This window comes from Podarcis pityusensis (genome assembly GCF_964106645.2).
Source record: "Podarcis pityusensis genome assembly, chromosome: 18".
NCBI classification, from domain to species: Eukaryota; Metazoa; Chordata; class Lepidosauria; order Squamata; family Lacertidae; genus Podarcis; species Podarcis pityusensis.
In genome coordinates this window covers 11,793,992-11,821,306 of record NC_138043.1, presented here as the reverse complement: position 1 = coordinate 11,821,306, position 27,315 = coordinate 11,793,992, and the positions used below count along the sequence as shown (strand labels likewise).

The 27,315-nt window shown below is 47.9% G+C and overlaps 1 protein-coding gene and 1 long non-coding RNA gene across 2 annotated transcripts; one reads left to right on the top strand and one right to left on the bottom strand.

Moving 5' to 3' along the window:
- Positions 1-17,355: 17,355 nt before the first annotated feature.
- LOC308467181 (cathepsin S-like) lies at positions 17,356-26,012 on the top strand. Its single transcript, XM_080988638.1, has 8 exons — positions 17,356-18,115; positions 19,130-19,260; positions 19,831-19,956; positions 20,659-20,817; positions 22,322-22,546; positions 23,548-23,707; positions 24,497-24,596; positions 25,800-26,012. The coding sequence occupies exons 2-8, from the start codon at positions 19,132-19,134 to the stop codon at positions 25,891-25,893; spliced, it is 993 nt and encodes a 330-aa protein (XP_080844764.1). The 5' UTR covers positions 17,356-18,115; positions 19,130-19,131; the 3' UTR covers positions 25,894-26,012.
- LOC308467185 lies at positions 17,508-19,129 on the bottom strand. The gene is made up of 2 exons (XR_013981148.1): positions 18,519-19,129; positions 17,508-18,423 (listed from the first exon to the last, which is right to left on the bottom strand). It is a non-coding gene; the product is annotated as an uncharacterized lncRNA (long non-coding RNA).
- Positions 26,013-27,315: the final 1,303 nt, after the last annotated feature.

Genomic DNA, 27,315 nt, shown 5'->3' with positions numbered 1-27,315 from the left:
TCTCCGATAAAGAAAACAATGCCCGACCTGAAGAATTTGAAGCAAATGATTCAGCAGAGGAAACACAGCCCAGAATAACTAAGGAGATAGTACAAGAATACTTGGCTAGTTCAGATGTATTCAAGTCTCCAGGGCCAGATGAACTGCATCCAAGAGTATTAAAAGAACTGGCAGATGTGATCTCAGAACCACTGGCAGTCATCTTTGAGAATTCCTGGAGAACAGGCGAAGTCCCGGCAGACTGGAGGAGGGCAAATGTTGTCCCTATTTTCAAAAAGGGGAAAAGAGAGGACCCAAATAATTACCGCCCAGTCAGTCTGACATCAATACCAGGGAAGATTCTGGAGCAGATCATTAAGCAAACAGTCTGTGAGCACCTAGAAAGGAATGCTGTGATCACCAATAGTCAGCATGGATTTCTGAGAAATAAGTCATGTCAGACTAACCTGATCTCGTTTCTTGACAGAATTACAAGCCTGGTAGATGAAGGGAACGCAGTGGATGTAGCCTACTGTAATGGTTCTAGGGGTTGCTCGTGCGTAAATCGGCGACACACCTGGCTGGGTTGCCTGAGTGAACCCTTTCTGTCCGGACAGCCACTCGCCCGTGGCTGTCTCAATCGCTGGCAGAATCCGTCAGTGGGCATTTCTTGAACTTCTTCCAGCAAAGAAGCTCTTTGACGCCTAGTCTCCCTGCGTGGAAGCCTTCTGCGCAGGGACGGTGTGGGCAGCGGAGGACCCGTGCTCTCCCTGCTGGTCCCCGGCGAGGAGTCATGGAGCCACCTCGCCGATTCCCCCATCTGCCCCCCTTTTCCACTGGTGCTACGCTGATTTCCTTCCCCAGAAGATGTGCTACTTCTCTCCCTCCTGGGACGCTCTCCGGAATCCCTCTGGAGCCCTCCCTCTCCTTCTGGCTCCGATGGCAGTTCCCTGACACCTACCTTGATTTCAGCAAGGCATTTGACAAGGTGCCCCATGATATTCTTGTAAAGAAGCTGGTAAAATGCGGTCTTGACTATGCTACCACTCAGTGGATTTGTAACTGGCTGACTGACCGAACCCAAAGGGTGCTCATCAATGGTTCCTCTTCATCCTGGAGAAGAGTGACTAGTGGGGTGCCACAGGGTTCTGTCTTGGGCCCGGTCTTATTCAACATCTTTATCAACGACTTGGATGATGGACTCAAGGGCATCCTGATCAAATTTGCAGATGACACCAAACTGGGAGGGGTGGCTAACACCCCAGAGGACAGGATCACACTTCAAAACGACCTTGACAGATTAGAGAACTGGGCCAAAACAAACAAGATGAATTTTAACAGGGAGAAATGTAAAGTATTGCACTTGGGCAAAAAAATGAGAGGCACAAATACAAGATGGGGGACACCTGGCTTGAGAGCAGTACATGTGAAAAGGATCTAGGAGTCTTGGTTGACCACAAACTTGACATGAGCCAACAGTGTGACGCGGCAGCTAAAAAAGCCAATGCAATTCTGGGCCGCATCAATAGGAGTATAGCATCTAGATCAAGGGAAGTAATAGTGCCACTGTATTCTGCTCTGGTCAGACCTCACCTGGAGTACTGTGTCCACTTCTGGGCACCACAGTTCAAGAAGGACACTGACAAACTGGAACGTGTCCAGAGGAGGGCAACCAAAATGGTCAAAGACCTGGAAACGATGCCTTATGAGGAACGGCTAAGGGAGCTGGGCATGTTTAGCCTGGAGAAGAGGAGGTTAAGGGGTGATATGATAGCCATGTTCAAATATATAAAAGGATGTCACATAGAGGAGGGAGAAAGGTTGTTTTCTGCTGCTCCAGAGAAGCGGACACGGAGCAATGGATCCAAACTACAAGAAAGAAGATTCCACCTAAACATTAGGAAGAACTTCCTGACAGTAAGAGCTCTTCGACAGTGGAATTTGCTGCCAAGGAGTGTGGTGGAGTCTCCTTCTTTGGAGGTCTTTAAGCAGAGGCTTGACAACCATATGTCAGGAGTGCTCTGATGGTGTTTCCTGCTTGGCAGGGGGTTGGACTCGATGGCCCTTATGGTCTCTTCCAACTCAATGATTCTATGATTCTATGATTCTAATAGCATCCTCTGTTCTCCAAGTGGCACATAATGGCAGAGGCACCATCAGGCCCAGGAGAACCCCAACGTTTGCAGATGTAAACAATACAGTTTAGAAAACATCTTGTGAGGGGCAGGACCAAGACAATCCAACAAGCGATGTTCACACTAACTTTGTGGTCTGTTGACTTGGATTTCTGAAACTCTGCTGGGAGAAAATCAGGAGCAAGTGGGAATAGAATGGTTCCTGCCATGGTTCGAGGTTCAGAAGAAATGCCCCCTTTCCATCTTCTGTGTTTTTGTGTTTTGATGCAGATGTGTACAGGTCATGCAACGCCTGTGCCACAGAAGAGACCGCATTGTAGATGCTGCAGCTGTGGCCGGTCATGCTCATATCAAACACAAAGGCTGGCAGGTCCTCCAGCTTCTCCTCTCCTGTGCAACGTCCCCGGCCATCTGGTGAAGCGTGGCCTGGTTTCAGAACCTCATAGTCAAACTCAACTTCCCACCAGTCACTGAGAAAAACATCACTGTGGGGTCAGTATGGATCTAAAGCTGAAAGATAGCGGTCGAATCCTGGAACGTCTTGTGTGGACTGTGAAGGAAAAAGCGCCATGGAAGGATTGCACATTCCACCATGCATAATGATACCCAACTGCAGCAAGTTCGCACTCGGTTGTCAGGATCCAGACCTTCCCAAATGTAGTGTTGGTGTGTTCCTTGTAGACAGAAAATGATATTGGTGACCCCTGCGGCGATCACAACCTGGGCCTTGCTCTCAAAAACTGTCAAGATTAGTGCAACCTGATCTTCTGCAATGTCATTGAATACAGAGAACCGTTGAAGGATCTTCCTTTCAAAATCTGCACAGATGTCATTCTGGGCAAATAATGCTTTCAGGCTCTGGATGAAATTGTCACTTCAGTCACTTTTCAGAACAATGATCCCAACCCAGTTCCACTGGAAGTAGAGGAGGAGGGAGAACGACGCCATGTTCTGCATGTGGTGTTCAGGGTCGGTGTGGTAGAAGCTTGGGGAGTTGACTGGGTCACTCAGAATGGAGTCAAAGGACAGGAAACCTAACTGAAGAACCAGAAGTGGATCAAATTTTAGGAACGGTTGAGATGAAAGAACACAGAGAGGATATTGAGAAGTTGGAATGTGGAAAGGGAAGGGAAGCAACAAAGCTCAGGGCTGGAGCAACTGGTTGCATGCAGACAGTCCCCAGCTTCTCTAGCTCTCGTTGCAAAAAGCTCCCTTCCTGAAAGCAAGGAGAGCAGCTGCCAGTTTTCAGTATCTCATACCAAAATCCCCACTATTGGTTTTTCATTGGTTTTAAATCAATTGTATGCAGCTGTGCATTTAGATGCCCTTTCCTGCTGATGGGTCTTGTGTGCAGTTGGCATTATTATTATTATTATTATTATTATTATACTGCCCTGTAAACGTAGGTCTCAGGGCATGTTCACAACACAAAGCTGCAACATAAAAGCACAACATACATCATAAAAATAATTAAAGTAGCAAAAATTACCGTATTTTTTGCTCTATAAGACTCACTTTTTCCCTCCTAAAAAGTAAGGGGAAATGTGTGTGCGTCTTATGGAGCGAATGCAGGCTGCGCAGTTATCCCAGAAGCCAGAACAGCGAGAGGGATTTCTGCTTTCGCTGCGCTGCGATCCCTCTTGTTGTTCTGGCTTCTGAGATTCAGAATATTTTTTTTCTTGTTTTCCTCCTCCAAAAACTAGGTGCGTCTTATGGTCTGGTGCGTCTTATAGAGCGAAAAATACAGTAATATTAATGTCTTCAAACTAATAAAAAATACACTCCTCAACAAAAGCCCCTACAAATGCAAATTCATAAATCCAAGTTAACAGTGTGGTGCTGATAACACCACAAGTTGCAGGAGTAAGTAACAAATGTTGGAAATGTAAGGAAAAAGAGGGAACATTTTATCACATGTGGTGGGAATGTAAAAAGGTGAAATGCTTCTGGGAGATTATGTATAATGAATTGAAAAAAATGTTGAAATATACATTTATAAAGAAACCAGAAGCATTTCTCTTGGGTATTGTTGGAAACGATATACCGTAAATAAAAAGGAATGTAAGCGTTTTGTATATGCAGTAACAGCAGCAAGAATACTATTGGCCCAAAAATGGCAGCAAGAAGAATTACCAACGATGGAAGAATGGAGGATGAAATTAATGGACTATGCGGAACTTGATAAACTAACGGGAAGGATCCGAAACCGGTGGGACCAGAAGTTTACCGAGGAATGGAGTAAATTTACGGATTATTTGAAAAGTATTTGCGATGACCAGACGACGTTTGTAGGTTTGCAAGAAGATCTGTGAGGAATAATATTAGAAATATTGCAAAAATGAAGAAGGGGATGGGATATGTTAAGAAAGTAAAGGCAATATTAAGTTAGGAAATGCGTAAGAAGTGAATAAGACGGAGGATTATCAGAGGTGCTGATGGAAGTCCAATAAGAATGTATTTGTGATAAATTGTGTGGCATGTTTTATAATTTTGTATTTTAAAACCAATAAAAATATATATATTTTTTTTTAAAAAAAGTTGCAGGATCGATCCCCGTAAGGGACAGCTGCATATTCCTGCCTTGCAGAGGGTTGGACTAGATGATCTGCAGGGTCCCTTCCAACTCTATGCTTCTATGATTAAAAGCAATTTAAAGCAACCCCACCAACCAAATTAAACAATACCCACCCAAGTTAACACCCCCCCATGGAAACAATAAGGTACCTGAGGAACCTTGAAGTTTGTCAAGATGTGTGCCATTGGCTTTGAGATTCTTGTGTTGAGGCCCCCAATGACGGAGAGCAGCTCATCCCCCCTGCTGCATTTATAGTTAGGAAACATGTTCCTCTGTGTGGAGAGGAGAGAGAGGCTGACCTCGTGCGCCATGCTTGCGTAGTCGCTCTCTACTGGCACACAATACAGAAATCAAAGGAGTCTCAAAGGATAACTGTGCTACATTTGCATCTGATTTCAATTCCCCACCCCCACCCCGTCCCGATAAAAGACATTGCTCAAAGAGGGGTTTGGAGTATTATTATTATTATATAAACGTAGCAATTTTGCTTTTTGCAGTATTCTTAGTTGTATACAGGGTTGGGATCATGATGGACAATGGAGACCCGTTCTTTGCCCTCTTCTACATGATTGGCATTTGGGAATGATTTGAAGAGATATATGCTTTAATCTCAGGGTCATCGGTTCAAGCCCCAGGTTAAATAATAATAATAATTTTATTATTTATACTCTGCCGAGCTGGCTGGGTTTCCCCAGCAACTCTGGGCAGCTTGCAGCATATGTATAACATAGTAAAATATCAAGCATCAGAAATGTCGTTACAGGGCTGCCTTCAGAGGTCTTCTAAAAGTTATGTCGTTCTTATCTCCTTGACATCTGAAGGGAGGGCGTTCCACAGGGAGGGAGCCACTACCAAGAAGGCAGGGTTCCCGCATTGCAGGGGGCAGGACTAGATGATCCCCAGGGTCCCTTCTAACTCTACAATTTTATGATTTTATGTGCAAGATAAGTGCAAGAGTATTTTTTGGAGTGACAAAGGCATGGAATTTTGGCCTTAGCCCTGCTGCATTTCCTTTCCCAGGAAACGTGTCCAAATAAGGAGTTGGTGGGCTCTCCTTCCTGGGAGGTTTTTAAGCAGAGGTTGGAGGGCCACCTGCATTGCAGGGGGTTGGACTAGATGATCCCTGGGGGTCTCTTCCAACCCTCTGATTCTATGATTGACTACATCTTTCTCCAGGAAAGCCCCTTGACACAAATGACAAAGGAAGACTTACTGAGAAAGATTCCCGGTTGATGGGAGATTCCTCTAAGGGAAACACGAGGACGATGGTGATGGACGATGGTAAATTGGGGGGTCCACAATCAGGTCCCCTGGCATATAATAATCTTCCTGGACTGGGAATGGTCTGGTCAGGTCACAGGTGGGTCTCAGCGCCATCAGGATCACCTGAGTCAGGGGCCAAAATAACAGCAGCAGCCAAATCATCATCATCAGAGAGAGACTTCTCTTCCAAGAGTGGGCAGTTGGAAGTTTGCAAGAAGCCTCAGAGTGCAGGATTCATTTTGCAGGGTCCAGGAGGGGCTTCAGGTCTTAAGGACTAGCATCCTGCCCATCTCCAAAGAGACCTGGGTGCCTTGTTTATACCTTCCTGAGTGTACATGCTTTCCCTTGAAGATAGGTGGGATTTTTTATGTTGTCCTGGCAATATTTGTTATTCGCTTGAGAGGTAGCGTCTGAAAACCCTCAGGGGTTCTGCGAGAACTGCCGCTCCATTTTCTGCATAATTCTAAGGGAGAAAAATAATCACAGGCTACCGTGCTGGATTCCCTCTGCATGTCTCTCGGAAGAAAACAGATTTTCGAGACCGCAGCTGGGTCACCCTCTGCTTGTTTGTTGAACCCTTGAGGTTATCTCTGGGTTATCCTTCTAAATATCAGTCCCTAGTATTTTACCCAACAAGAGATCTCGGTGCAGCTTTTGCTGCTGACCCCCTATTTTCAGAGATATGAAGGAATGCAGTCTCCCTGAAATAATGGCATTGCTCCAAATAAAGGAGCTCCAAATAAAGGCCGTCTCCTATTTTCTGCCACCCTGGCATTGGCTAATCTGAGCCTTCTGCCTCTGAGCTCTCTGTTCCACTACTCCCAATGTCCGTCTGGTCCTGGGGGGGGGGGGTCAGAAGTGCTTTCCAAGGACACTGAGTCTGTCAGCTGTCTGTCCCCTGGTGCTTCTTCTTCTTCCTGCTGTTCCTCTCCCAATATTTCCCAGCTTCTCCCTTCTGCAGCCTCTGAACTATGGCCTTCTGCAAACCACTGTTCTAAATCGATACTGTCCTCCTGTTCTCAGGAAGGTTCAGGCCCCCACCATTCCTCCTCAGTCCAGCCCCTGACAGGTGCAACATGTTGGGGTAAAGTAAAAGCAAGCTTTATAAGGTCATCATTTGCAACCAACCCTGTCAAATTCAAATGTATAATGCACCGCAAATTGCAAACCCCCCAACTGCCCCTATTTTCCAGAGACAGTCCCGGATTTACAGAAGCCGTCCCAGTTTCAGATCTGATCCCAGAATGTCCTGCTTTCCCTTTTTTCTTCAGAGAAATGTTGGAGGGTATGGAGTTATGCAACCCCCAAGCCTTGTATATGGAAGGTTTTTTAAATGTTTAATGTTTCATTATTTTTAATGTTTTATTATCTTTTTATATATACCCAGAGTGGCTTCCAACATATTATAAATTTGTTGTTGTTGTTGTTGAAACGAAGAGTACGGCATTGTGCTGTTGTCCAAAGAAAATATTTTGTTAAATAAATAGGTCTTGGGGCTTTCATTTTAAAAAAGAATTATTCTTGCCTTTGCATAGAAAATGTAAATATTTACACTGGAAATGTAAATATTGGTCACCATTTCTTTGCAGGATGGGAGCTGTGTGTTCAAATTGTCCGACCGAGCGTTCAGGATCAATAGCTATGTAACTCTTCCAAGCAATGATGACGGGTCCCTGAAGAAGCTGTGCGTCCAGTTGGGCCAGTGACTGTTTGTTTGGATGCTTCTTACTTCCAGTTTTACTGCTCAAGTAAGATGCACTATTATTATTATTATTATTATTAGTCTAATCAGATGCCCAAATGGGTAGCCTGAATGCAGCAGCACCATTCCCAGAAACTCCTGTCCAAAGATCATTGGAAATACAAAATGCAGAGCAAGTGAGATCATCTTCTAAGGCCCTTCTTCATGTGCCGCCTCCATGTGAGGTCCAGAGGGTGGCAACACGAGAACAGGCCTTTTCTGCGGTGGCTCCCCATTTGTGGAATGCTCTCCCCAGAGAGGTTTGTCTGGTGCCTTCATTATATATATTTTAGGCGCCAGGAAAAAACCTTCCTTGTCATCCAGGTCTTGGGCTGATTATTGGGGGGGGGGGCAGTTATTGGTTTGTTTGGTTTTTATTATGAACTTTGTGGTTTGTTTATAATGTATTTTTCTGCTGCGAGCCACCCTGAGTCCTGTGGGTATAAGGCAGTGTACAAATGTTATTCATCATCACCACCATCACAGTTCAGGGGGGAGGGTTGCATGACACACAGCTGGCTCCCATATCCTTACTCCAGAGGATACAAATGTCTAGGAGAGCAAAGATGACAAGCTTCTCCCCCAGCCTCCCAGAAGTACCAACTGCTGGTTCAGGTCGGGGTGGAAATGAACCATGCCATACTGGCTGTTGGCTATGGGTCTGAGAACGGGACTCCATACTGGATCATAAAGAACAGGTAACGTGGGAATCAGTGGGGCCAGAAAAGGTTGGGCTATCAGGTGGGCGATGTATCCCGGTCCTACTGGGAGATGCTGGCAACGAACGCAAAGCTGCAGCACTTCCTCTGACTACACTTAGACTCATCACACTCTCCTGCCACCCCCCTTGAAGCAACATCTTAAAGAGATCCTCTCCCTTCCTTCCACAGTTGGGGACCTTACTGGGGCGAGAATGGCTACATCCGGACGCAAAGAGGAGTCAACCTGTGTGGCTCAGCTGCTGTGGCCAGTTAGCCTGTGTAAGCAGCCCAGGACTCCTCCTCCTTCCTCCTGGAATCTTCTGACCTTCAAAGCAATGGCTCATCGGGAGTGTTGCTCTTCTGCATCCCACTCGCGCCTCCCAAACAGAGCAGGAGTGGCATGCTGAAACGGAGCACCACCTCAATTTTAAGAATGAATAAAAAATTTGGCCGTTTTGATTGAGTTCTTGCATGCCTTCAGAGCAGGAGGTTGCATTTGGTATGGAACTGGCTCAATTAGGATCACATCACCACTATTCCTTTAAAGCGGATGACTTTCTCCAACCGATTTCAACAAGGGGAGGGCAATGGGAGTTGCATATCCATGAAGGACAGCTCCCAGGGGTCTTGGCGGGGGGAGCCATGTGTAGTGAGGGCCACCAAGCGCATGGGAGACCCTGATTCAACTCTCCACTCCATCACGCGGCTCCTCACTGGGCAACTATGGGCCAATCTCTCTCTCTTCTGAGCTACCTCATGAGGTTGTTTTGAGAATCAACAGTGGAGTAGGAGAGCTGGAAATAATGCCAAAAATGCCTCAGCTAACGTGGCCCATTGTCAGGGAAGATGGAGAGTGAATACCCCGCTGTACTGGAACATTCTCTACACAGCTCTGCTGTTGAAATGCATCTCGCTCAAAGCTCACACTGTGTTAATGTTACGTGAATTCCCCTCGGCACGGCCCATTTCTCACATGCCTCCTGTGTATGGAGAATGGATCCTTCTGTCTCCACCCTAAAAGGAACAGATCTCGAAGCAGTTGTTTTGCTCATTCCAGGAGCCACTCACTGCACAAAGTGCCCAGACGATCAACACCCAAACCAGTCTAGGATCCCCAAGAACGTCAACTTCCTTTCTTATGAAGATAATCTCGGCTTTGCTTGCGCTTCTCTTGCCTTCTCCCTCTTTCTCCTCACATCTCTGTGCTGGCGATCTTCATTAAACACCGAGACGCCAATCGTCAAAGCCAACAACCGAGACTCACCTGCCTCATCTCCCTCCTGCTCTGCTTCCTCTGCTCCTTCCTCTTCCTCACCTGTTGCCTCCCACAAACGGCTTTTGGAACCATCTTCTCTCTCGCCGTTTCTTCTGTGTTGGCCAAAACTGCTCTGGTGGTTCTTGCCTTCACGGCCACCAAGCCAGGAAACAGGGCCGGTGGCGCCCAGCGCAAATTCAGAATGCAGAGTTTTAGAAAAGAAGAGCTTTACTGCATTAAAATCAACTTCTTCCTAAACAACATGCTTCCACACAGTCTGACTGAGAGTCCACACTGCTCAGAACTGAGGCGACTGACTCCGACTGACATCTTACAGAGAGAGAAAATGGCTGCCACTTAGAAGGAGAATGAGTCACATGCCAGAGTGAGAAGATGGCTGCCAAGTCACATGACTCAGGGGGACTCCCCAGTTGGCAGTCAGGCCTGGGGAACTTGACTAGGCCCAGCCCTTCCCAGCCTGCCTTGCGGCTTCGGCTCGCAGGGGTCTTGGTCACATGGCAGCCAGAAGATTCTGGGGGCGCCAGTTGCCAAGCCCCTGGTCCTGGCCTCTCCCCCCATCCAGGCTGGTCCCTTCTCCCCGTTCCCAAACTGGGACCTTCCTTCTCTACCCAGCGAGATTGTAGTGGAATGCAGGGAAGGCTCCCTTGCCATGCTTTACTCTGTCTTGGGTTACATGGGTTTCCTGGCCCTCGCCAGCTTCACGGTGGTGAAGATATGGGGTTCAGTTTAAATTGCACATGATTTCTGTGGGGTTGGGGGTTTTTTGCATAGATCTTAGATATGGTTGCTCAGCTAATAAGTCTAAACATCACTCTTGCCAAGTCCAAACATCACTCTTGCCCTTCCCTCAATTGATACAGGTTTACATGCTTGTTTTCCTTAACAAATTAGTGTGCCTTTATTAATTTATTCATTCAGCCTTTATTGACACAATTTAGATAACAAAAGCATTAAAAATTGATAAAACATTGGTAATCCAGACATATGAAATACATAAAACAATAGCCACCAATAAGTAAAAATAAGTAGTTTTAAATTTGACTTTGAAAATATCCTTGAACAATTTCAGTAGTTTCAGAAATATTATCCCTCCAAAAATATTGGATTACAGATACTTTGCAAATAGATACTTTAAGCTTCAAAGGAGTCGCCTGTAGGTCTCTCCAAAGGGTGCTGAAGAGAGGAAGTCCCAAATTATGTGGTATATTGTATCTGGTGTGTTCATACCACATGAGCAAAGTCTATTCTGGAAGGGGATTTTTGGGAATCTCCCTGACCATACAAACGAGGGGGGTGCATTTAAATGGGCTATGAAATATACTCAGAGTCGCAAAGTGATTTCATGCTCTTTATTCAGCTCATAGTGGTGAGGAGGAATGAATAAATGTCCCCTCACAGTATCTGCTTTATATACATTATTTACACAATGGGCTGCACATGATTGGCTAATTCTGGAATTCTACTGTAAGCCAATCAGGTTGTGGATTCACTTCTATCTGGAGCAGGATTGGGTGGGTGGTTCCTGCCAACCAATCATACTGCTGCATTGTTCTAGGACCAATCAGACTGCTGCATTCTGAATCCTATTGTTCTAGGACCAATCAGACTGCTGCCTTTTGGATCCTATTGTTCTAGGACCAATCAGACTGCTACAGTTTGGATCCTATTCAACTCAGTACATAACACCCCTCCCCTCTAAGTTCCAGTCCTGCCCGGGAGGTCGCATTCATAGTCCTCAAGGTATGCCGGCGGCCTACGTGTGCGTTGTGGCCTGGGGTGTTCCCTGGTCCGGGCTCCGGGTTCTGGCTCGTGTTCCAAGGATGCTGGCTGTGATGCGGCTGTTTGGTCTGGTGCAACCGGCTCGCTCAGTCGTGGTTCTGGTTCCGGTGTCCTTTCGGCCTCACGGGTCCTCTCTGTATTTACTGATTCTGCCTCTCCTGCTGGCCCCTCCTGCTCTATGGGCCTCACTGCCCCGCTGTTCCCTTGGGACTCCTCTGACCTGTCCTCCTCCTGGTTTTCTCCCGGGAATCGTCGCCGTATCTGGTCGCAGTGGCGGCGCCAGCATTGCCCCCCATCCGTTAGCACCTCGTACGACACGGGGCCAGTGACCCTGGTGATTGTGGCGGGTACCCATGCTGGGCCTGCCCCAAAATTCTTTGCGTACACTGGGTCCTGGGCCTCGAAGGTCCGGGGGTTCCTGCCTTCCCCCACCACTACCTCATCCTGAGCTCTATCGGGGTGAAGGCGGTCCAATCTGATTGCAAGGCGCCGACCCATTAGTAGTTCAGCGGGGCTCCGGCCAGTCGTTGAGCTGGGGGTGCTGTGCTGTGCTAGAAGGAATGTGGCAAGGCGGTACTCCCAGTCCCCTTGCGTCATGCGGCGAAGGGTGTCCTTGGTGGTCCGCACCATGCGTTCTGCTTGGCCATTGGTGGCAGGGTGGAACGGCGCCGAACGGATGTGGCGGATGGCGTTCTGCGCTGTGAAGGTTTGGAATTCTCCTGACGTAAATGCAGTCCCGTTGTCTGAGACGAGAGTGTCAGGGAGCCCGTGGGTTGCAAACAGCCTGCGTAGTACCCGGATGGCTGCGGACGTGGAAGTGGACGGTACCAGTGCGACTTCCAGCCATTTGGTGTAGGAGTCCACCACTATGAAGAATGTTTTCCCCTGAAAGGGGCCAGCGAAATCCACATGCAGGCGTGACCATGGTGCTCGGGCGGACTCCCAGGACTGGACTGGGGCCCTTGGGGGATCTGGGCGGGATTCTTGGCAGGCCTGGCAGTGTTTGACCCAGGCCTCTATCTCTCCATCGATCCCCGGCCACCACACATAACTCCTGGCAAGGGCCTTCATTCTTACTACCCCTGGATGTGTCTCGTGTAGGGCTGTGAGGACCCTTTTGCAGAGGGGCTGGGGAACAACGACTCTGCTTCCCCATAACAGGCACCCCTTGTGGGCCGACAGTTCATGTTTGCGGGTTGTGTAGCCGGCGAATTCTGGCCCGGGGCTGCTGCTGGGCCATCCCCTCCACACCCAGTCCAGGACCCGGGAGATGACCCTATCTTTCTTGGAATGGTGTGCAACTTCTTGTGCCTGAATGGGGCGGTCGGGAAGCAGCTCCAGGCTCATAACCTCTTGTGCAGGTGCTGGGTCAGGGCCTGTTTCCGGTAGTGGTAGCCTGCTGAGGGCGTCCGCATGGCCCATCGCCTTCCCAGGTCGGTGAATCAGTGCATACTGGTAGCTGGCAAGGAAAATTGACCACCTGAGGACGCGAGGAGACAGCACTTGGGGGGTCTGCTTTTCGGGGGCAAACAAGCCAAGCAACGGCTTGTGGTCAGTCACCACGGTGAAGGGCCGCCCGTACAAGAAATCATGGAATTTTTTTACTCCCTTTACGATTGCCAGACCCTCCTTGTCGATTTGCGAGTAGTTCCGCTCGGTTGTGTTGAGTGTCTGGGAAAAGTACGCCACCGGTACCTCTCTTCCATCCGGGAGTTGGTGCCCCAGGACAGCTCCAATGCCATAGGGTGAGGCGTCGCATGCTAGCACCACCGGCAGCCTCTCGTCGAAGTGTGCCAAGACCGAGTTTGAGACAAGCAAGTCCTTGACTGTCTGGAATGCGGCCTCCTGGCGCTGGCCCCACACCCAAGGGGCCCGCTTGTCCAGGAGTCTGTGTAGGGGCTCCGCTACCGCCGCCTTGTGGGGAAGGAAGGAATGGTAAAAGTTCAATAGTCCCAAGAAGGCCTGAAGTTCAGTCTTGCTCTTGGGCGCTGGGGCATCACAAATGGCCCGTACCTTGTCCCCAGTCGGGTGGACCCCTTCTGCGTCCACCATAAATCCCAGAAAGTCCACCTGAGGCACTCCTAGTAGACATTTTTCCCGCTTCACCTTGAGACCCGCCGTCTGGAAACGGTGCAGAACGGTGCGGAGGCGGTCCTCAAACTCCTCTGGTGTGGGGCCGGCAATCAACACATCATCGAAGAAGGGGGTGACGCCAGGAATCCCTTTAAGGAGAGAGTCCATTATATTCTGGAATATGCCTGGTGCCACGCTGACACCGAATTGCAGCCGCTTTACCCTGAACGCTCCTCTGTGCGTCACAATCGTCTGTGCCTCTGCTGTGGCCTCATCTACTGGCAGCTGTTGATATGCTTGGGCCAAGTCCAGCTTGCCAAAAATTTTCGACCCAGCCAGGGTGGCAAGGACATGGCTGACCACTGGCACTGGGTATGCGTGGGCCGTGAGGGCCTTGTTTATGGTACATTTGTAGTCTGCGCAGATGCGGACCGAACCATTAGGCTTGACGGGTGTGACGATTGGGGTTTCCCAGGGAGCATTAGGCACCGGCTCCAGCACTCCTTGCTCTACGAGTCGGTCCAATTCCTCGTCTATACGGGGTTTCAAGGCGAACGGGACCCGGCGGGCCTTGAGCCTGACCGGTCGTACTGCGGGGTCAAGCTGTAGCGCAATGGGGGGGCCCGTATACTGTCCCAATTTCCCATCGAAAACCCCTGGAAATTCCTTGCATATGGCGTCCACGTCCACTTGTAAGCTAGTGTGGTTCACCCCGGTGACAGCTAGCCCCAGTGGTCCAAACCATGCCAATCCCAGTAAGCTAATGTAGGGGCCCTTGACCACAAGCAAGTCCAGTTGCCGCGTCCGCCCTCGGTATTGCACCCTGAAGGTCCCCACCCCCATTGTGGGGACCTTACCTTTCTGGAAGTCCCGGAGGGTGAATGGGGCCGGCCTGAGTTTGGGACCCCCAGTGGGACACAGTTTCCTTAAGGTCCTTGCCGAGATTATGGATAGAGTTGAACCCGTGTCAAGCTCCATGCGGCATGGGGCCCCCTCTATCTGTACCTCTACATAAATTTTCTCTACGTTGGGGTGGGGCAACTGGTATACCTGGAAGTCCGTGAGCTCCGTCGAGTTGCCTTGGTGCGTTGGGCCCCGGGACCTGGGGCTCTTGGATTGGTCATCTGATGCCTGGTGTCGGGTGGGCCGAGCCCGACACACCCGGGCGATGTGTCCCGATTTTCTGCACTGCCTGCACTCTGCGTTGCGGAAACGGCAGGTCCTCCTCTCGTGACTCTCCCCGCAGCTTGCGCAGTTCCCTCCTTCTCGTCGAGGCAGCTGTGGTCTGTGCGCTGCTTGAGTGCGCTGCTGTACTTGGTGCACCTCCTCCCTGTCGGATCCTGAGTCGTCGGTGAGGTCTTCATGGTGGACCCTCGGTTGGGATGGCAGGCTCGGCCGTGCCTCTTGGGTCGACCTCTCGGCAGCTTCTGTTGCCAGGGCCTCCTCCAGAGCGACCTGGAACGTTAGGTCCTTCTTAGCGTAGAGGCGCCGTTGCAGCTTCTCATCCTTCAGGCCACCGACGAGGCGGTCACGAAGCATGTTCTCCAGCTCTGAGAAGTTGCAGCACCGGGCGGCTTGGCGGAGAGAGGTCACAAACCCAGTTATGGTTTCCCCAGGGGCTTGCCGCTTTGCGTAGAAGGCATTTCGACGAGCCACCACTGAGGGCTGCGGCGAAAAGTGCCCCTTCAGCTGTTCCATTATTGTTTTGTATGGAACAGTAGCGACGTCTTCAGGCGCAAGGAGAGCCCGGGCGATTTCAAACGTCTCCTCTCCGCAGACGCTGAAGAATATCGCCCTCTTCTTGGCGTCTTCTTCGTCGGTGACCCCTTTGGCTTCTAGGAGGAAGGTGAAACGGGAGGCGTACGCTTCCCAGTCTCCAGATGCTGGGTTGAATGGCGAGAAGCTGCTGTTGGCTGCCATTCTGAGTTCCTTGTGCCCCGGAGCTGAAGCCTGGATACACGGTGCGAGGCAGCGGTGCGGCAGTTGGCGGTGCTGCGGTGCTGTGTGTGGCAGTCAGCTCAGCGGGATCCCACCTTCGTCGCCAGTGAAATATACTCAGAGTCGCAAAGTGATTTCATGCTCTTTATTCAGCTCATAGTGGTGAGGAGGAATGAATAAATGTCCCCTCACAGTATCTGCTTTATATACATTATTTACACAATGGGCTGCACATGATTGGCTAATTCTGGAATTCTACTGTAAGCCAATCAGGTTGTGGATTCACTTCTATCTGGAGCAGGATTGGGTGGGTGGTTCCTGCCAACCAATCATACTGCTGCATTGTTCTAGGACCAATCAGACTGCTGCATTCTGAATCCTATTGTTCTAGGACCAATCAGACTGCTGCCTTTTGGATCCTATTGTTCTAGGACCAATCAGACTGCTACAGTTTGGATCCTATTCAACTCAGTACATAACAGGCTAGCATAAAAACTCTATGATACAATGGGGTATCTAAGTTTTAAAAATAGCTGGGCCTTTATTAATGATGGCTCAAATGTACCATAAGTGGCTGGTCACTTGAAATTATGAACAGGATTTATTCCCTAGCTAAGAGTGTGGGAATTAATGTTATCAGAGCAGCTGAAGCATCACGGTGAGCTTTCCAAGGAAGTGATGCAGTGTGATAATTTTATTGATACGTGGCTTCTATTTGTAGTGTATTTTAACAAAAGCAGCCAAGGACGTGTTGGGCTAAATGGCACAGCTCCAAGGTTCTTTTGGTGTGGAAGTGAAGTGATGGCTCTCATCCATCCAGCCCTGCATGACAAACACATTGCTGCACTTTCCTTGTTGCTATGTTAATGTTCTGCTTATGGATACAATAAAAAAAATATATAGCAAAATAAAATAAAGTTGCACCACTGAAATGCAACCAGGATTATTTATTTAATTATTTCACGAAACCCACACACCCTCTGATTGTGGAAAAACCTCGGAACGGTTTAGAAAAAGGGATAAAACTTTAAAACTACAGTGGTACCTCAGGTTAACTACTTAATTCATTCTGGAGGTCTGTTCTTAACCTGAAACTGTTCATAACCTGAAGCACCACTTTAGCTAATGGGGCCTCCCGCTGCTACCACGCTGCCGCCGCACAATTTCTGTTCTCATCCTGAAGCAAAGTTCTTAACCCGAGGTACTATTTCTGGGTTAGCGGAGTCTGTAACCTGAAGCATATGTAGCCCAAGGTACCACTGTACCATTATTTAAGAGTTTCAAAAAGTGAAAATGACAATAAACTTCTGCAAGGACAAATCCCATCGCACAACTTTTTTTAGTTTGTTGAGAGTGTCCACAAGCATATAAACAGTGGTGATCCACTAGCTCTGCCACGCTAGGAATCCAGCAGTGAAGATGACCGCAATGAAGACCCCCCTCTTGGCCTAGCGGATGGGGACCAAAGGAAAGCAGAACAAGACGCTGGGCACTTGCTTGGCAGCAGGAGTTGCTGGAAGGAGGCGTACAAGGTGCCACCCCAGCCGTCTTCGGGACTCCACTCCAGATTTGTGTAGGGCTTCCTCCTAAGCCCTTTCTTCTCCTGAAGCTGGGAGTGGAGGTTTAGGGTCCTTCTCCTAGAGGGGGTTCCCTTCCCAGGTGGATGAGCCCCACCTGCCCCTCACTTCCCCCTGCAGCACTGGTAGAAACCACCTGCTTGGCCGTTGGACCCCCTCTTGGCCTCATCCACTCTGTCTTCGCATGCAGGGATGTCCCTAACTCACCAAGGCTTCGAGACGCATCGGCTCCCCTCACCTGGTTTAGCCAACCAGCTAAAGCTGTTCCCAGGATTGTGGCCACTTTCGCCTGCTGACAGCTTCCACAGGTGAGAGCTGAGCACAGGGTGGGGACCATAGGTGGACAAACTGTCCTAGAAGGAGCAGGATGAGTCCCCCACTAGAGGTACTGCCTCTCCCAGCACCCCAAACACCCCTTCCAAAGACTCTATAAATATTCCAAAACCTCTCCATATTTTTTGTACTCATCATCATCATCAAACCTTTTATTGGCATCACATACAAACATCCATAGTAAATCAATACAGAATTACCACCTCCCCAATGTCACAGAACATTTGTCAAATGAAAAGAGGCGAAAAAGTCTAACTTTACATCTCTAGGTCATTTTTGTACTCAATTATGGTCTGGTCAATGATTAGTGTGAGTGCGGGGGGTGTGGTTGGGTATGAATGTATTACTTTATGTGTGTATGAAACCAAACAAAAGTTATACAAATAGTGGGTACAGGAAAAAGCTGTGCCTGTCTTCCTTTGGACATTACGTTTCTGAAACTGTAACAAGGTTCCCTACATTTGTGATAAGGTGAGGTTTTTGAAAGCTGAATCCAGAACGCCCATGTGCGGCTTTTCCCACCAAATTGATCAGAAGGAAGGCACCACACCTCTTCCTTTGACCATGAAATGTCACTATTGCTCAGTTAAGTTTTGACAAATTGTTTCTAGGAACTTAAGGTGGGAGAGGAAATTAGATACGCACACTCTTTATAAAAAGGGGGCTGGAACTTATTCTGCCCAGACAGACGGGGTGGACAGACATCCAAGATCCTGTTCTCTGAATATTTCCACTTGAGGGAAAGGTAAGGTTTGTTGGAAGCCAGATTGGAGATTATTTGTAAAGAGTAGACAGGGCATGTTCAGAGAGATTTAAATTAAAATGATTTCCTGCCCCTCAAAGCACCATTGCTGTGATTGTACATGCTGGATATTATCTGCATTCAGCAAATGTTTGATATTCAGAAACAGCATTTAATAATAATATAATAATTATTTATTATTTATTTTCCCCAGCCACTCCAGGCAGCTCCCAACAGAAAGTTAAAAACATGATAAAACATCAAACATTAAAAATTTCCCTAAACGTCATCTAACAAATTTCATGAGTGCTCTGATGGTGTTCCTGCTTGGCAGGGGGTTGGACTCGATGGCCCTTGTGGTCTCTTCCAACTCTATGATTCTATGATTCTATGATCCATGAGTCACTAAGGATAACCAAACCTGAAAATTTCAGTTCCTCTCAGTTACCTTATTTCCCTAGTCTTGAATACAGTTCTCCACATCACTTTGCATTTTTTTTTAATCCTCTTGAAATTTGTCATTTTAGTGCACATTCTTGCAGAGCAATTTCGCTATTTTCTCCAGTATACACATTTTTAATGCAGACTTTATCCCAGTGTATGAATTTCACACATTACTTGGCTGCAGAATTGCATTTGATCCAACACAACTAGGTTTCAGTTGCCCAGGAAGACACATTTTGCAGTCCTTTGAGAGCGGTGAAATTACTGAGACAGAGCAACTGGTGTTGGAAGGGACCCAAGGGTCATCTAGTCCAACCCCCTTGCAATGCAGGAATCTCAGCTAAAGCATCCATCCAATCTCTGCTCCCATCACCACCATCACACATAGAGCTTAATGCAAAAATGGAATGAAATTAACATGTATTTCAGAAAAATATGTACTAAATGTGTGTGTTTAGTAGGTGTATATATTTGGGGAGATGTGTGCATTTTGAAACTTTTTTAGAGAAAATACTTGCTTGAGAGAAAGCATACATGAAATTATCTTAGAGGTTTAGGTTGTCTCCTGTGCAGATATGCATCTGATCTCTTTGGTGGCATTGACCGGCCTGGTCTTGCTGAGGACGTTCAGCATGGCCAGGGACCCAGCTCTGGATGAAGCCTGGAGTGACTGGAAGAGGACCCATAATAAAATATACCGTGAGGTGAGTTTGCTCCAACTTAACTAGAATGAACACCATGCTTGTGTCTCAGAAAATCTTGCACTTTGAGCCATGTGCTTCTGAGCATGGGTAGTGTGTAAAGGATTCAGCCTTTGTCCAGCAATAGCAGCAAAAACATAGGCAGGGCATGAAAACAATCCCTCTGCCTTCTAACTCCAAGAAAATTGCATGTGCAACAATGCACCAAGACGCACATTCCTCGTCGACTGGTAAGAAATTGGTGCATCCTGGTGCAGCTAAATTCTGATCTGGAACCATTTTCCTGCAACTGGCAGACCCTCCAAGTGTCCGTATTTTCCAGGGACAGTCCTGGATTTACAGAAGCCATCCTGGTTTCTGATTTGATCCTGGAATGTCCCACTTTTCTTTAGAACGTCCTTATTTTAATCAGAGAAACGTTGGAGGGTACAAAATAGGATGTGCCTATTTTTATTGGGAAAATGTCAGAGAGTATGAGCTGAGCTCTTCTGGCCTCAAGGCCTTCTGATTCTTTGAGGCAAGAATGATCTTGGGCTCTGTCCGTTCATTCTTAACCAAGAGGCTTCCCTGCAGAGGAATGCAGAAGACTTCCGGAGAACCGTCTGGGAGGACAATCTCCATACCATCGAAGAGCACAACCGCGAAGCTGCCCAGGGGAAACACACCTTTCAGATGGCGTTGAACCAGTTCAGCGATTTGGTAAGCAAACTCGGAGTCTGGCTTGTATCATGGATTTTGCGGCTAGTCAATCCTCTCTCAGCCCAATAGACGAGCTTATAATTCTGCTCAGTCCTCTGCTTGTAGCTCCTACGCTGAGGTCCAAAACTAGGTATTTTGGAGACTGGGACAAATAATATGAAAAGCACCCTTAAACCAAATCTGTATTTTATAACATAAGACATTAACAGCAGTTACAATGAAAATCATGTAAGTTTCCAGGTTTGGGTAACACTCCACTAGTGAATATTATTATTATTATTATTATTATTTAAATAAATAGCTTTATTGTTATGCTAGCCAAAGGCCATGACAAATTGAAAACTAGAACACAAAACAGAAAAATAGAGCACACGTTACATACTACTTAGGGCTGTCTAGGCTTAAGCTAGATGAAAACACATAACTAGGAGATTCTGTGCTGCATATAATTGTCCCTGTTTAGACCTCTGCATCCCCTTTGCAGTTCCTAGTGAATATTCACGAATTATTTTTAGGAAGTCTAAACTGGTTGTTGACTCTGGAGTTGCAACAGGCAGCCTGAGTGGTTGGGGCAGCCCAGCCCATTTCACCGCCTGAAGCAAACTGGAAAGGGGCCTCCCTGCTCCTGCGAAGCCTGGCTTCCCAGGGGGGCACAGCTACTTCTGGTGAGATTGACATGGACGACTCTCCTCTGCTCCCCAGACAAAAGAAGAATTTAAGGAGAAGCTGAATGGGCTCCGCCCTGACCTGCCCAGACAGCAGGGGGGCGGCGCAACCGTGCACGAAAAGTCTGGCACTCTGGCGCTCCCTGAATTCGTGGACTGGCGCAACACAGGTTGTGTCACCCCGGTGAAAGATCAGGTGAGAAGAACGCTGCGTGGGAAGGCCAGAATGACCAGGCCAGGGACTCAAGGTGTGTTGCAATGATGAGAATCCCTCAGGTGGGGGTAGGGATGTCAGAAGGTCCCCCCCCCATCTGAACCAAGGCAACCAACCGAAGTCCATAGCAAGGCCAAGATGCAAAAGAAGCTAACTTTTGCGAGCCCCCTGTTTGCCCTCAAGGGTAAGAGACAGACCCTTCTGTTACTTGATGGCTAGCTGAGCTGTCGCTCCCCGCCAAAATAAAAAATAAAAATCCAAACCTGCTTCGGATCCAAACCCACACCATCACAACCCACTGTCTCCATGCTTCCTTATCCAGCACCCTGTCTGTTTTAAATTGCGGCATGGGGTGGGGGGAACTGGTTGGCCGGCACACGGCTCTCCCCGATGCTGCTGCGGGTGGTGTGCTCTCAAGGGAGAGTTTCCTGCCCCATTGGCGTGGCGGGGGAGAGGCTGTCCCTTTGCCCACCCCCAGCAACGGCCCTGCTGGGGCTATGGCGCCATCAGAGAGGGCTCTGGGTGCCCACTCTGGCACACATGCCATAGGTTCGCCGCCACTGGTCTAGTCCAACCCCCTTGCAAAGGAGGTCTTTAAGCAGAGGCTTGACAACCATATGGCAGGAGTGCTCTGATGGTGTTTCCTGCTTGGCAGGGGGTTGGACTCGATGGCCCTTGTGGTCTCTTCCAACTCTATGATTCTATGATTTTGGTCAAAATCAACGCTAAATAAATTTCTTCCGATAAATGAACCACCATAGTCACTAGAGGGCCATGAAAATTTGCATCCTGGGCTTTTTAGACTCATCTACCCATGTACTAGGGATGCAGGTGGCGCTGTGGTCTAAACCACAGAGCCTAGCACTTGCCGATCAGAAGGTCGGCGGTTCGAATCCCCACGAAGGGGTGAGCTCCTGTTGCTCGGTCCCTGTTCCTGCCAACCTAGCAGTTCGAAAGCACGTCAAAGTGCAAGTAGATAAATAGATACCGCTCCAGCGGGAAGGTAAACGGCGTTTCTGTGCGCTGCTCTGGTTCACCAGAAGTGGCTTAGTCATGCTGGCCACATGACCTGGAAGCTGTACGCTGGCTCCCTTGGCCAATAAAGCGAGATGAGCGCCGTAAGCCCAGAGTCATCACAACTGGACCTAATGGTCAGGGGTCACCCATGTACTATCTGAAACCAAAAGGGCTCATTGGTTGCCAGATGTGAAATTATCCAAAACCAAAGGGGCACAGTTGTTGCCAGATGTGATTTTTTTTTCAACTCTCTTACCCCACTAATCTGCTCAGCTCCTGAGTTAAATGCAGAGTCCCAGCATCTGTCAGATTCTTGCCCCAGCTTCATTCGTTTCCCCACTTTCTTAGCCAAAGGCCCGGGAGTATAGAGGAAGAGCAAATTGCCCGAGGTGAGTCTGCTGCAGACAGTGTGGAGCAGACGCTGACCCACCTCTGAGCACCAAATCAAACTGTTTTTCCCCTTCCGCAGGGCAGCTGTGGCTCGTGTTGGGCGTTTGCTGCCGTCGGAGCCCTGGAAAGTCTCCTGTGCCTTCAGACTCGCAGGCTGATCACACTGAGTGAACAAAACCTTGTGGACTGTGCTTGGCCACAGGGGAACTATGGCTGCAATGGAGGGTGGCCGAGTCGGGCCTTCCAGTACGTCCTGCAGAACAACGGGATGAACTCAGAACGCGTCTACCCCTACACAGGACAGGTAGCATTTGAACATGACATGCCATTTTGCAACCATGGGGCATACGCACAGGGGCCTCCCATTTCATTTTACCACCCGAGGCCAAATGGGAAGTGTTTGCAGCCGGAACTCACCATGAACATCTCCCTTGTTCTCTTATGATGGTCACAGCGCCCACCTGAGAGGGGCCAGAAGTGAGTTTTGGCAAGTTTGGACTGCAGAAAACAAGCCCTGAACTTCTCACCTTTGTCTGTGAGAGACACCAGCTCCAGTGTGTTTTTGCCCTTATAATTATTCATCAAAATATATATTTCTTTCCTCCCTCAATATTTAGTCCATAAGACTTTGAATTCCTCTGGACAATGGGAAGGAGAGAAAGAAACATTTAGTGATAGGCAGGTGGCAAATTTTGGCTCACACCTGTCAATTGCTTGCCACTGCAGTGCCTGGTGGTGGTTTTACCACATCCCAAAGAATGGTGGTTATTGTTGTTGTTGTTGTTGTTGTTGTTGTTGTTGTTGTTGTTATTTCAATACCAGTAATTTCATTATTGGTACCAAACATTAAAAACCATTATAGTAACCAAAGAGGCGAGAGCCCCATTTGAACAGATTTGTTTCCCCCACCAATGACACATGATGGTGCAGTTTATTGGGATGAAGAATAAGAAAGCTTCATCAGGACCTCATCTGCATCTGCGTCACATTTAAATGTGCCATGCATTGTACTGTTATTAAATGGAAATACTGTGTCATTCTGTGAACCACCCTGAGATCTGGGTGGTATGTAAGAAATCAATAAACCAAAAAATAATTGTTGGTTTCATAAAAAAAGAATTGTTTCTGCCCTCCCATATACAGAAAACCAAAATATTGGTTACCATTATTTCTGTTACTATAGATGTTATATGGCTGTTTCTTTGTATATATTTCCATTTTTTTGTATATGGATGTTTTAAGGTAGTCTATATCTTTAATGCCCAATAAAGGTTTGGAGAAAGAAAATTTCCTATTACTTTGCAGGATGGAAACTGTAAATTTCAAAGCTCAGACCGAGCGGTCAGGATCCGAGGGTGGGTTGATCTCCCTCAAGATGATGAGAGGGCCCTGGAAGAAGCTGTGGCCTTCAATGTGCCAGTTACTGTTGCGGTGGATGCTTCCTCCTTCAACCTTTATGGTTCAGGTAAGGTGTTGAACAGCAGAGACTGCAACACTCTTGCAAGAACGAGCCCAGTCTCTGGGTGACGCTCAACGCACAGCAGTCCCCAATATAGGGAATGTGGAGGAGGCGGGGTTTATGATCGAGCATAAGAATATAAGAAGAGCCTGCTGGATCAGGCCCATATAAGTCCAGCATCCTGTTCTCACAGTGGTGAAACAGAGGCCCGCAGCGGCATAGCATGCGTTGCCAGAGCCCAGGGCGAGGCAAGGACTGCAGCCACTAACCTCATTGCAGGTGTCGCGTGGGAGGCAGCAGGCGGACTTCGCTTGCTGCACCCCTGCGGTGGCTGCTTCTAATGGAGGCCACCTGCTGGTCGCTGCGTTTGCCCTCTCAGCTTGGCGAGCTCTCGGTGGGAGCGACTGGCACTCCTGGGTGGGCTTGGCAGTGTCCCAGCAGCACTTGAGCCGCTGCTGCAATGTGCCTAAGAGGATGGCGTTGGAGAGCAGGCCAGCTCATTTACTTTGAGAGGGAATCCTAAATTTGCTGCCAAATCCCTCAGCTTTTCCTTGAAGGAAGTGTGGAAGGGCAGTGGCTCAGGGAGCAACCTGCAACTAAGTCCTATACAGAGCAGACCAAATGGAAATAAATAGGCTTAAGTTGGTTGTGTCCCTTCATTCAATGGGACCAATGCTGGATAGTGCCCAGAATGTGAGTTGCCTTTTCCAGAGACGACCCAGGAATGTCCTCCCTATCTTCTCTTTCATTCTCAACTTGTCTCCCTCCCCCTTCCCCAACTCCTTCTTTATCCAGGAATCTTTGACTACCCCTGCGGGACCAACCTGAACCATGCCGTGCTGGCAGTTGGCTATGGTGTTCAGAATGGAATTCCTTATTGGATCATAAAGAACAGGTAACGTGGGGAGCCCAGGAGACAGAGATTGCAGCCTCATCCTCTGACCTTCAGCGTACCTGGCCTGGGCTTTCAACAGCTAAACATTGTGATATACTGATATATGACAACGTCTGAAATCAGGATGGAGCACTGGAGAGGCACTGAGCGTCTTCACGGTTTTTCCAGCATTGTGATTTTTGCATAGCACACACACCTCATGATTCGTGATATATTACCAGGTCAAAAACTATGAACCTGATATCACAATATGGACTTCAAATTGGGTTTGGACGATATATCAATATATCACTCAGCCCTCCCTGGCACCTAGTAACAGTAATCCTTTTTTGTGCTCCAGTTGCCTCCCCAGACTTTCAGTGGCCACAGGACAAGATCCCACTTCTCAGTGCCCTGCAGATCTGTTGCCAGGCATCAGGTCTGGATAATACAAGCTGGGGATTGAGTGTCCTCATTTGGACAGATAATATTGAACAGTGATAAGAAACAAAATTAAAGGATGCACTGGTGATATTTCTGTGGTGGGGACTAAACCTGCCCTCAGCCTCAGGTGCCCCTTATAGGTCCCCCATAATGCAACACATGGGTCATTGAAATGCCATGGACTTTTAATTATGAATTAAAGGGTCACCTGTCCTTGAATATAACCCAATATAACCTATGCCATCTGCATAGATCCACTTTGGTCCAATTATACCCCCCAACCTCAAATCCACCAACATTTTAATCACTGGATAACCCTAAACTGTTGTGGTGCAAGAAATTGGATTCAGTTTGCATTTGAAGGCAAACTGACCCATTTTGCACTTTCTGAAACAATACAGAAACCACACCCATCCTTTGAAATTTGCCTGTATTCAGATTTTACACTGCTGTTCTCCCTCCAAGAGATGGTGAAGTGTAGAACATCAAAATGCATATTACTGAAAATAACAGAAATGCATTATATTAGGAGACGTTGCTCTGCAAAAATGTGTTTATTGAGGAAAATTCACAGGACAACATGCTTCTGAGTTTTTGGGGTGATTTTTTTTTAAAAAAATGCAAACTAGATTTAAGACTGGAAAAATGTGGAACTAAGAGGACTGAAACGGACAGATCCATGCACCGAGTCTGACTCCACTTTGATTCACCAGACTCTCCTGTCCTTTCCTGTTGAAGCATTTTAGAGAGACCCCATCCTTCTCTCTCTTGCTTCCATAGCTGGGGACCTTACTGGGGTGAGAACGGCTACATGCGGATGCGAAGAGGCGTCAATCTGTGTGGCGTGGCACGTGTGGCCAGTTACCCCGTGTGACCAGCTAAGGCTCCACAACCCTTCCTTCTGGAATCTTCCAAACTTCAGAGCAACGAATCATCAGGACGCTTCACCTCTTATTTCATAGCTACCAAATAAAGCACTTTGAAATCAAATAATATAGAGTGCCATCTCGATTTTCAGATATTAATAAATACTTAAGCATGCGCTTGGCTGTTTTGTGTGAGTTCTTGCAGAAATTCAGCGCATTCTGTGTTTTCTGAAGGTTGCATTTAGTTTGGATTTGGGTGAGGGTCACATCCAAGGCACTTTTGGTGCAACTTTAAAGCCCATGGCTTCACCCAGAGAATTCTGGTTTGTTGAGGGTTCTGGGATTGCGGCTCTTTGGGTCGGGAATCCATAGTTCCCAAGATTCCTTGGGAGAAGCGGCATGTTTTAAATGTGCTTTAAATGTCTGGTGCAGATGTCACCAAGGAGACCGTTTCAAATCCCCACTAAGCCAGTATTTGTATTTGTATTGCATTTGCATTGTGAGTATTTCACAAAGAATAAATGTCACTGGGGAAAGGAGTTGGTTGGACATTGTGTCAATGGACTCTTTGGCCGAGAATGAGGCAGTGTGGTGACTCCGAGGAGTTTGTGAGGACAAGCAAGCTATGGAGTAATAACTTATGCCCTGCTATGAAGGTGTTTTGAAAGCAAAAGGAATAATAATAATAATAATAATTTTATTATTTATATCCCACCCATCTGACTGTAATGTTCAGCAGCCACACTGGGCGACTTACAGCATATATAAAAACATCAAACATTTAAAAAATTTCCCGATACAGGGCTGCCTTCAGGTGTCTTTTAAAAATCAGGTTGCTTACCTCCTTGACATCTGGTGGGAGGGCGTTCCACAGGGCGGGAGCCACCACTGAGAAGGCTCTCTGCCTGGTTCCCTGTACCTTAAAAATGTAACTGTCTAATTGGCATTATTGGGAGGAAACAATAATAGGCAAATAAACAATAGGCAAATAAAAATATTAAACTGAACAGCTAGTGGTAAAGCATGTCTGTTAATGATTGTCAGTCAAATCCCACCAGCAATGTGTTTCTCCCTTGAGCCCAAGAGAAGGACCAAGTTTGTAGCCTGGGAGTAATTTTGGACTCACAGCTGTCCATGGAGGCACAGGCCAATTCTGTTTCCAGGGCGGCTGTCTACCAGCTCCATCTGAGACCTGCCCTGCCTGTGCATTGTCTTGCCAGAGTGGTGCATGCTCTGGTTAGGTCCCTGTAACATCACAGTGAGGGAACTGCCAGAAGGCCCTCGGAGCTGGACCTCAGTGTCCAGACTGGACAATGGGGGTGGAGATGCTCCTTCGGGTATACTGGGCTGAGAGCATTTAGGGGTTTAAAGGTCAACACCAGCAATTTGAATTGAGCTCAGAAATGTACTGGGAGCCAGTGAAGATCCTT